The sequence below is a fragment of the Atractosteus spatula genome, chromosome 3 (genome assembly GCF_055471065.1).
Source record: "Atractosteus spatula isolate fAtrSpa1 chromosome 3, fAtrSpa1.hap1, whole genome shotgun sequence".
Lineage (NCBI taxonomy): Eukaryota > Metazoa > Chordata > Actinopteri > Semionotiformes > Lepisosteidae > Atractosteus > Atractosteus spatula.
Window position 1 is genome coordinate 67,249,943 of NC_142708.1, and position 10,802 is coordinate 67,260,744.

Consider the following 10,802-nt stretch of genomic DNA (forward strand, 5'->3'; position numbering starts at 1 on the left):
GCGATGTGCTTGACAGCCTCCCCAGCACTGAGTAGCCTCCTATGCACTTGGACAGGTGGGCTCAGGCTCCACCCTCCCCCTGCTCTGGTCGGTGCCCCTCTTACACAGTGACCTCCGTGTGTGCTGGCATTTTCAAGGACCGGGGGATCTCTGGGATATATTTGTGTGTTGGCTTCTACTTTAGCCCCAGTTAGCGCCAGCAATCATATCACCCTGCAACTCACAACTGGCAACCCCACTGGAGCTCAGCAGGTGTGAGCCTGGTCAGTACCTGGATGTGAGACTCCTGGGAAAAACTAAGGTTGCTGCTGGAAGAGGTGTTAGTGGGGCCAGCAGGTGGCGCTCACCCTGCGGTCTGTGTGGGTCCTACTGCCTCTGTATAGTGATGGGGACACTATACTGTAAAAGGGCCCCATCCTTTGGATGAGACGTAAAACTGAGATCCTCTTTGTCATTGTTAAAAATCCCAGGGCATTTCTCAAGAAGAGTAGGGGTGTTACTGTGGTGTCCTGACCCTTACCAGTCATGGCCTCCTAATAATCCTCATCTATGAACTGTCTTCATCACTCTGTTCTCCTCCCCACCATTAGCTGATGTGTTGCGAGTGTACTGGTGCACTATGGCTGCTGTTGCATCAGCCAGGTGGGGCTGCACACTGGTGGTGGTGGAGGGGAGTCCCCATTACCTGCCGCTGGTTCTTGGTGTGTGCATGTTCGGACGCGCGCGCAGGGCTGGGAGCCGTGAATCACTGAAACACAACACCAGCCTGACTGATCTCGGCATTTGCCCTAGCACACAGGTAAGTCACAGCTGGATAGGTGACCTGGCTTGACCTCCCACAACCCCTGCCTGCACCAGGTGGCAAGTGCTTACAGACCTGTGGGAGAGGATGATAAAGTACAACTTCCTTCGGAGGGTGGCCACTCAAACTTTAATGGCAATCATTGTTTAAAAAAAAAACAACAACAACAAAGAAAGATAAGAAGACACAATCTGATCTCTCTCAGTCTCTCTGCTCACGGGGCAACAGGGTTCAATACCTCGCGTCATATTTCTTTCTCTCTGATCTCCCTAAACATCGACCGCTCCACAGCTGGAGCTCTGCTCTCAAGACCAGGGGCTGGCCGCAGTCATCACGGCCCGGCCCGGGAGCATGACCCGGCTCTCTGCAAGACAGGAGGCCCGAGCTGGAACCAGTCAAGGAGAACGTTGGCAATGACAACACTCTCCAGCTTCTCTGTAGAGATCTATGGGTATCATACAGTTGAAAAATACAAACTGCTCAAGGCCCACAGCTGATGATGACGAAGCAATGGAGGAGCAGGGGAAATATTTTGCCAAAATTCAGGAAAGCACAGGCTAACTCACCCCAGCCCAGTGGGCATTCTGCCAAATTCAAGCTTGGGGGTCATATGACCTTTACTGTATTGCATCTGTGGGCCCTGCTGTCCTGTGCTAGAGGTCGCGTGAGCTCTGCTGTCCTGTATGCTAGGTCGTGTGAGCTCTGCTGTCCTGTGCGCTAGAGGTCGCGTGAGCTCTGCTGTCCTGTGTGCTAGAGGCTGCGTAAGCTCTGCTGTCCTGTGCGCTAGAGGTCGCGTGAGCTCTGCTGTCCTGTGCGCTAGAGGTCGCGTGAGCTCTGCTGTCCTGTGTGCTAGAGGTCGTGTGAGCTCTGCTGTCCTGTGCATTAGAGGTTGTGTGAAGTCTGCCAATATGTATCCCTGTAGTAATGTGAGCTCTGCTGTCCTGTGCACTAGAAGCGTGAGCTCTGCTGTCCTGTGCACTAGAGGAAGCATGAGCTCTGCTGTCCTGTGTGCTAGAGGTCACGTGATCTTTGCTGTCCTGTGTGCTAGAGGTCGCATGAGCTCGTGTCCTGTGCACTAGAGGTCACGTGAGCTCTGCTGTCCTGTGCACTAGAAGCGTGAGCTCTGCTGTCCTGTGCATTAGAGGTAGTGAAAGCTCTGCTGATATGTATCCCAGTAGTCATGTGAGCTCTGCCGTCCTGTGCACTAGAGGTCACGTGAGCTCTGCTGTCCTGTGCACTAGAAGCGCGAGCTCTGCGGTCCTGTACAGCGGACGTTGTGTGAGCTCTGCTGTCCTGTGTGCAAGAAAAAGCATTAGCGCTCTGCTGTCCTGTAACCCAGTAGTCCTGTGAGATCTCCGGCACACTGCCTGCTTGGACAACCAGTAGGCACAGCTGGCTCATGAGCCCTTTCCTTTACAAATTCCAGAAGGCAGGATGACTGGGTACCCCCAGTGGCTCAAACAACACCCCTTTCTGTATCTGAAAGAAATATTTCTTTATTGCCCCCCCCCCCCCCCCCATCTTTAAGGCTGACAGCCCAGGCAGAGAATCCCTGCGAAAAGCAAGAACAGCTGAATACAATCCATGTTGGACAAGCGGAAAACCTCCAGGTGAACAGTCAGGAAGACAGGGCAAAGGTCGCGCGCCAGCCTTCCCGGAGACGAATCGCCCTTTCCCAAAAGAGCCATCGAGGCCGAGAAGGCGCAGAGCTCCGGCCTCCGGCAGCCAGGGTGGTCGGGCTGGCCCTACAGGCGCCCTCATTGTCAGCGCAAGTCCAGACCTCCGTCCCTTCACCGAGCCCCACATGGGCTGTCCTCACCCCTGACCCCTGACCCCTGACCCCCACAACAAGCTGCTGCGGACCGGGGGCGACTCTCTCCAGCAATACAGAGACGCTCCTTCCTTGAAGTCAGGGGGTCTGAGCCGGAGACCATCTGGAACTGGGAAAAAGACAAAGCCGTAGGGAGAGCTGCCCTGCATTCCAAACCCAGGAGCACCGGCGATTTTACGTCTTTTATTAACAGTTCCATTGTGGGAAAAAAAATCAAACGCAAAAAAAATCAACAAGGGGTTGTCAAAGCACACAAATGGAGTCTGAACACCTCTGCGTTGAAACGGAGGCGTGTCATCGTCTCGGTCCCCGGTGTCGCTCTGTGGGCATCCCGTCCAGCTAATCCGCACAGCTGACCCCCCTCCCACCCGCAGAAAAGTCATGTGCTGGTTTGTGTCGGGTGTCGGAGGACCGAGCTGGCGTCTCTCCGCGTCCTCCTCTGCCGCACTCCGCTGTCCGGCTCACGGGCTTGTGGCTACTTCCGTGCAAACGAGGGCCCTTTGTGGAACAGGTAGATCGGCCGCTGGAACCCTGCAACCGAGGCGACACGCAGAGGTCAGCCGCGGGCGGACACGGGGGGCAGCGAGGGGGGGCGGGGGGTCAGGAAGGGAGACGGACCGGCGCCACACCTTTTGAGGAGCTCTTGGGCGTCCCGATCAGCTCGTAGCTGGAGAAGCCCACCTCTGGCCCGGTCAGGTAGGAGCTGAACTGGTCGGGCTTGAAACGGATGCTGTAGTAGTTCTTATAGATGGTCTCCTGCACCGGAGAGAGTGGGAGAGAGAGGAAGAAAGGCGACAGAGGAGAGCAGAGAAAGGAGAACGGCAGAGAGAGGGAGAGGAGAGAGGAGAAAGGGAGGGTGGAAGGAGGGGAGAAATGGAGGAAGAGAAAGAGGGGAAGAACAAGCAGAGAGAAAAGCTAATTAGTGACACAGCCACACAACAAAGTGCACCATGGCACATATTACACTGGCCGGAGTGACAAAAAGGGACTCTTGAGACCTCCCTCTCCCCCCTCACCGTCAGTTTCTTCCTCTTGCCATACGAGGCCCAGGGCTGGGGCTCCAGGATGAAGATGCCCCCTGGCTGCAGGTGGCGGTAGACGCGCTTGAAGAGGCGCTGCAGGCCGGCGTCACCCCAGTTCAGGTGCACCCACTTGGTCATGCTGAGGCACAGGATGACGTCGTACTCTGGCTTCTGGGACACGAGGAGCTCGTCATTGGGCAGGACATAATTACCCTGAGAGAGAGAAGCATGAAGCAGATCAGGCAGGCGTACTCCTGCGAGGGGTGAGTTACAGAGCTCACTGTTCTGTTAGACATGCACAGTCATACAGGCACACACTTAAACACACATGCATTGATACAGTGAAGCACACACACAGTAGAAGACCATCACAGTCTGCACGCGCAGAAACAAAGTCAGTGCAACACTGTCACAGTCTGCACGAGCACACAGTCAGTGTGACACCGTCACAGTCTGCACATGCACACACAGTCAGTCTGCACAGACACCGAGTCAGTGCGACACCGTCACAGTCTGCACGCGCACACAGTCAGTACGACACTGTAACAGTCTTCACGCGCACAGTCAGTCTGCACAGACACCGAGTCAGTGTGACACCATCACAGTCTGCACGCACATAGTCAGTGCGACACCGTCACAGTCTGCACGCGCATAGTCAGTGCGACATCGTCACAGTCTGCACGTGCACACAGTCAGTGCGACACCGTCACAGTCTGCACGTGCACACAGTCAGTGCGACACCGTCACAGTCTGCACGTGCACACAGTCAGTGCGACACCGTCAGTCTGCACGCGCACAGTCAGTCTGCACAGACACCGAGTCAGTGCGACACCGTCACAGTCTGCACGCGCACACACAGTCAGTGCGACACCGTCACAGTCTGCACGCGCACAGTCAGTGTGACACACCCAGAGACCCACTAGGACCGACAGTACTGTGAAACAGTGACCCACTGGGCACAGTCGCCAGTGGTGCTCATCTCCGGCTAGGACTCACCTGCACGAACGTGACGTTGGCGGGGAAGTCTCCCGGAGCCGAGGGGGCGGGCTGAGCCACAGGCGGGGCGGCGATGGGCCCCCGGCAGATCCGCAGGGAGATGGGGAAGGGGTGTCTGGCGGCGGGAGGCGCTGGCTGGCGGCTCTGGGAGCCAGCGGAGTCTTCTGCCACGTCCCCCGTCCTCTTTTCCTCCTGCTGCACCTGTATGGCCTCCTCCTCCTGGTTCCCCAGAGAGGCTCCCTCACGATCCTGCTCCTGCTCCCGATCCTGCATGTGATCCTGCTTCTGTTCCTGCTGGTGATCCTGCTCCAGCTCCTGCTCGTGCTGGTGATCCCGCTCCTGATCCTGATCCAGCTCCTGCTCGTGCTGGTGATCCTGCTGGTGATCCTGATCCAGCTCCTGCTCGTGCTGGTGATCCTGCTCCTGATCCCGATCCAGATCCTGTACTCGATCCGGCTCCTGCTTCCGTTCCTGACCCAGATCCCGACCCCGCTCCTGCTCCGCGGCCCCCTCCCTGCGCCGCCGCCGCGCCTCCTCGGCAGCCAGCTCGGACAGGTAGTGCCGGACGTTCTGCCGCGCGGCGTGCACCAGCGCGCCGTCGATGTCCAGGCCGGTGACGCGGGCCGGCTGCCAGTTCTTGGCGAGGGTCAGCGTCAGGTGGCCCGTGTTGCAGCCCAGGTCCAGCACGGCCTTGCCCCGGAACCACTCGGGCCGCAGCACCCTGACGCGCGGGTCCTCGCTCCAGCCAGGGTTGCGGTATCCATAGTACTTGTTGTAGTTCCCGTACTGGAACTTGCGCTGCTGCTGCTGCTGCTGCTGCTGGCGGCGGCGCCGGTGCGTCCCGGCGCCCCCGCGGGCGCACGAGGCCGAGGCGGCGCTGCCCGGCGCCCCCATCCCGCCGGCGCCCCCGCCCACGGGGGTCTGGAAGGTTTGGGCTTGCTGCCGGGCCGCCCGCCCCTTCTCCGGGGTGACCTTGCGGCCGCCCGCGGCGGGGCCCGGCCCGGTGGCGGCCGAGGAGGAGTCGGACTTGCTGGACGTGCGCCGGCGCTTGCGGTGCCTCGCCGGGCAGGAGGGCGGCGCCGCCGAGCCCGGGGGGGCCGAGGCGCAGGAGGAGGGGTCGGCGGCGCTGGGCGGCAGGATGGGCTGCACCACCTCGTCGCGGCAGTTGATGGAGGTGTTGAGCTCGTAGGGCCGCGGGGACTCCGGCACGGGCGTGAGGCCGGCCCCGGGCGCGGCGCCCTCGGCGGGGGCCTGCGGGACCGCGCTCCCGGGCACGGAGGAGGACAGCGCCGCCCCGGCGCCGCGGCCCTCGCGCAGGGCGCCCGCCCGGCCCGGCTCGGCAGGGTCCGGCTGCGCGGAGACGCCCCCCCCGCCCCCCCCGCCGCCGTGGTGCCGGTGCCGGTGCCGCTTGCGGCCCCCGCCGCCCGTCTTCATGGGCGACACCAGCAGGCCGGTCTCGCCGCCGGCGCAGTTCAGGTTGAGCGGGTCGGTGATGTCCTTGGGGATCAGGATCTCCACCGGGTCGCGGCTCTTGGCGGGCAGCGGCGAGGACTTGGGCGTCTCGGCGTTCAGCGCGCGGTTCACCTCCTCGTCCAGCAGGCTGTTGAGGTTCAGGGGGTCGAAGATGTTGCCCCCCAGGAGGAAGTTGGTGGGCAGCACGGGGTCGCTCTCCGAGTTGGCGCGCCGCCGCCTCTTGCTGAAGCCGGGGTGCTTGAACCCCACGTTCACGCTGTTCCTGCGCTTGAAGGCCTTCTGCTGCTGCTGCTGCTGCTGCTGCTGCTGCTGGAGCCCGTTCTTGGGCCTGGTGGCGCCGCAGTCCCGGCCCGGCCGCTCCGCCGGCTCCGTGCCCGCGTGGGCGGCGGCGGCGGTGGTGGTGGCGGCGGCGCCCCCCTGCGGGCGGGGGGCGCTACTGCAGTCGCCGGCGCACTCCCCCTGCGGCTGCGCGCGGCGGTGGGGCTGGTCCTGGGGCCCGCTGGCGCCCGGCCCGGCCGGCTCCTTGTCCACCGACATCTCGATCATCTCCTGCTGGGCCCCGGGGCGACGCCGGCGGCACTGCGCATGGACCTGCGGAGCAGACACAGGGGGCGAGAGTCAGCGCGGCGCGGCGCGGCGGCGGGGACCACCGCACTCCCACCCCTCCCCCGCCCACCCCATCCCGCTCACCTCATCGGCCGCCCGACGATCGCTCTAGCCCCTCTCACCTCTACAACAACTCCCCCCCCAGCCTCCTCTGGCCTTGAGAGCACCAGCACACTTTCCCCGACAAAGATGTGTTTCACAAAAACCAGGCAGTCAAGCAGCCTGTTCCTGCAGAAAACAGAATTCCTTCAGCGACTGACAAACGTCTTTCTTTTGTGTGTTTTTTTTTTTTAGTCCTCGGCACTAGGAGCTGCTAGGCTTTGCGAATGAGCTGCCGAGTCTCTTGTCCATGTGCTTTGTGGTAGCAGCAAAGCAGGAAAAAAAAAAACGTTGTCTATCCGTCCGGCAGCGTCAGCCCACCCTCTCCCGTGCGTGCCCCTGCGTGCTCCCGCCCCCTCCCGCCAGCGAGGAAAAGATTTGCATAGCCACGCCCCCGCGTCGCCGAACGTCCCTCCGCGCTCATGAATAATTCATGAGGCATAGGAGCTCTATGGAGGCAAGAAAAAAAGCGCACACATACATACACACACGGAGACACAGATACACACACGCACACACGCAGCCTGGTCGCCGTATTCTCCGCCTTCCCGTTTGCTGAAACTGCACCCCCAACTTTCCCTCCCCCGAGTTTTTGTAGTAAGTCAATCGGAAAAATTAAATCCACCCAACAACTGACTTGGCGAGAGACATTTTTTTCTGGATCGTGCCCGCAAGTTTTGTTTTTTCTTAAATATATATTTATACATTAAAAGTACCACACGAAATCAAAAAGTATGAAATCTGCAAGACCCACCCCCTCCAAGAAATCAGTTTTCGTCTGAACTGAATGATTTAAAAAACAAAAAAACAATTTTTTTGTTTGAACTCGCAGTCAGTGTGTGTGTGAGTGTCAGTGAGCTCTCTCTCGCTGGACCCCCCTCTCGCGGCTCTAATCAGCGAGACTCGCTCGAGCTGCTGGATCTCGCGCTGCGTTTTGGCGTCTCCTCGAGCTTTATATGTCTCTCGTGTAGCCCAGGAAAAAAAGAACGGCAGCCACGCCAGCCAATCAGAGGAGGAAATACCTCCCCGCCTTTCTTCATCTGACCAATAGGAAGGAAAGGGGGGAGAGGCGAAACAACTAACCTCGTCTCTTCCTCCCTCCTTTTCCCTGTAGGTCTCTAGTACAGTGCCTGACAAAAATACATTTCCCACAAGGGCTGGACGATATTTTTACAAACCAACGCCCTAATATGCGAAAAACAAATTAAAATAATTTCACTGCGTCTCGACTGACTTTCAGCGTTGGCCTGTTTTTTTTAAATGACAACCGACAGCACTTTTTCTCCCTGTTCAGACAGGAAACCGCCGCGGCTACCCCAACCCGTGTAAACAACCTGGTGTTTCACTGCCGCCGGAACGAATCTCGCTCTTTCTCCGGCACAGCCGCACCCACACAAAGGACGATAAAATGCTCGCACGCTGAAAAGTGTGATGTGTCTTCGAGAAAGAAAGTCGTAGCGGTTAAAACGCGGTCCCCGCCCCCTCCCCCTTCCACCGCTTCCCCTCCCCCCAGCACTCGGCGCTTGCCTGCGACACCACGTGAGGCAGGTCCTCGAGCCCTCCGTGGAGGATTCTGGGACATGTAGTTTTCCCAGTCGCGACAGTCCACTCCAGACGGTTTCGCGACTGGAGAGCTTCTTCCTAAACGTGCACAGTGAAGCGCAAGGCGTGTTATAAACGCACCTCTTGCCACTGACGTCTTCTTAAGCACGTCAGTCTTTTACCCTCTGATGACCGTCTTCGAGTTACAAAGCTCACCACAGCGAATTCACCGTGAAGAACTAACATGTTGTTCAGTGACCCCGTGCTTCACGCAGCGGCATCTACACGACTAGATGCTTGCGAAATCCAGGTCCCCTTCGTTCGAAACAACGTTATTCACTCCTCCACGTCATTTTATTACAATAACGCCATCTGCAGTTGAGCGTTTTAGAACTGTCCCCTGCGCACAGGTGCCGGTTGAGCGACAGAGGTCAGTCCTCTCTCGTGTGAGGTTCCCACCCGCAGGCCCGGGCTGGACCGACTTCACGCCTCCAGGCCCCCGTGTCGCCCGAACGGCGCACACGTTCCCACGAAGCGTTAACCAGGAGTAAGCGCCACTCGCTCCACCCAGGCAACGTGCACAATAAATCGAGTGGCCTGTGGTCTGTCGCAGTTTCGGCCTCACTTAGTCCCGGTTTGGCGGAGCTTTTTAACTAGGTGCGGCGCATAACCCCCTTCCACAGCCCCGCGAACACCAGCAGTGAGTTACTTCAATGTGTTGCTGCTACTGACCTTCGTTTTCATCGCGTTCCTTGAACACACAGGCGCCCGGAGTGCAGAAATCCCGTCGCAACACGCGAAGTACAGGAGTCGAGAAACCAGCGAACCGGTTGTCAGCCAGTGCTGGATAAAATCCGAGGAGGTAGAACAGGTAAATAAGAATAGGCCAGTTGGCAGCATCCATAAATATAACTGGTAAGAATGTGTCAACAAACAACACTCGTTAAGGTAAATTCATTACAGATTAACGTGGTTTAGTCGTCGTTCTGGCGCTCTTCTGACGTCATGATACATCGTTAACAGCTGGAACAGCATTTCTTGTATATTTTCTCCCGCTTTGTGATATTCTTTCTTTACAACGATAACAGAATACAGTAATATCCCTCAGACGTCAGGCCTACGTGCAAAGAAATAACATTGAAATAAATGCCAGTATTTCCATGTAAACGTGCCACTCGTCTGCTATCGCAACTATACTGACTCCGTTGGCGAGGGCAAGTGAACGAGTAACCGTAGTGCTGTGGAGCCGAGGACTGTGGCATTTTTGGATCCCTTGCATACATGATATAACCGCTCTTTTGTGGAGTGTTTTTACACAACTTATTATTCCGTATTGTCTTAGATCACCCTCTGGCTCGAGACCGCCCTCGGCCCAGCGCGCTCGGAGGGCGACAAGGCGCGCGAGACCTACCCCATTGCCCGCGCGAGTCCTCGCCTCGCTGCCCCTAAAAAACGGCTCTAAAACTTGTGACGAATTTTGTTCAGCTTTGTGTTCTCCATCTCCGCGTTTCACTAGTTACGACAGAAACCAGGCGGTTTTGTGGAGAATGGACGAAGGAAGAGGTAAAATAGGAGCGTTTTTTTCTTTCAAGTTTGTTTCAGCCTGGGTAGGTACGGCCTGGTCCAGCTGTGGGATTTCCGTCTCGGTAGCCGCGGCCGGTGTTACTTGGGACCAATGACTTTTTATGAATTTATTCTACATTTGCTTGTGTTCTGTTTACATTTTCCCGAGCTTTTATTTTAAAGACGCGATACCCCTCTTTGAAGGGATAACATGTTACTTTCAGTCGCTTTTCCCAACCGATTTACAAACCTTATCGCCATTGGTTCTTTAGTTTTCTTTTAAAATGTAAAGAAATGGATGAGATCGTAACTAAATGCTACACTTCATAAATCCGAAGTCGTTGTTTTCAGTAAAAGAAACAACAGTTTCTATTCACCGTACAGAAAATGTGATTCGTTTACATTTGACTGCAATTTAATAGACAGTTCGTCCATCTGTCTTCGATGTGAATTACATAGACAATTGGGGCTTTAATTATTTAAATCTTTCCTTTTTCGGGTGTCTGGTCTGGAAGGAAATTGACAGTACGTTTTAACAATGTTTATATTAGACCCACCACCAAATATTGTACATTGCGGTTTAATAATATTGGAAACCGGGTGGTGAACCTTTCGAAAACAAAATTACTAAAAATCTCAAGTGACTCCCTTAAGTAAATGTGGGTAAATAATGTAAAACACATACATAATTCAAAGACCTGCACGTGTCTGAGACCAAGGTTGTGTATGTGAGACTGCAAGCGTGAATGTGTTACTTAAGAGTGTGTGAGTCCTTGAGAGTCTGTCTGTGGGTGTGTGTGAGTCTTGATAGTGTGTCTGGCTTGTGTGTGAGTCATGAGAGTATGTCTGGGGTGTGTGTGTGAGTCTT

General features: G+C 56.8%; 1 protein-coding gene across 2 annotated transcripts; it reads right to left on the reverse strand.

Annotated features, from left to right (window-relative positions):
- Positions 1–910: 910 nt before the first annotated feature.
- Positions 911–8,254, reverse strand: mepcea (methylphosphate capping enzyme a). 2 transcript variants are annotated; one of them, XM_088912224.1, is made up of 6 exons: positions 7,584–8,254; positions 6,815–6,958; positions 4,652–6,715; positions 3,650–3,868; positions 3,263–3,389; positions 911–3,164 (listed from the first exon to the last, which is right to left on the reverse strand). In XM_088912224.1, the coding sequence occupies exons 3-6, from the start codon at positions 6,668–6,670 to the stop codon at positions 3,109–3,111; spliced, it is 2,421 nt and encodes an 806-aa protein (XP_088768350.1). In that variant the 5' UTR covers positions 6,671–6,715; positions 6,815–6,958; positions 7,584–8,254; the 3' UTR covers positions 911–3,108. The 2 variants fall into 2 exon arrangements, with proteins under 2 accessions (XP_088768350.1, XP_088768351.1); XM_088912225.1 differs by lacking the exon at positions 6,815–6,958.
- Positions 8,255–10,802: the final 2,548 nt, after the last annotated feature.

Bases quoted from the DNA above. Each gene is read 5' to 3' on its own strand.
- mepcea (XM_088912225.1), bottom strand. From the start codon at position 6,670: ATGATCGAGATGTCGGTGGACAAGGAGCCGGCCGGGCCGGGCGCCAGC. The intron at 3,869-4,651 runs GTGAGTCCTAGC...TCTCTCTCTCAG, and splicing joins CCAACGTCACGTTCGTGCAG to GGTAATTATGTCCTGCCCAA. The intron at 3,165-3,262 runs GTGTGGCGCCGG...CCTCGGTTGCAG, and splicing joins GCCCAAGAGCTCCTCAAAAG to GGTTCCAGCGGCCGATCTAC.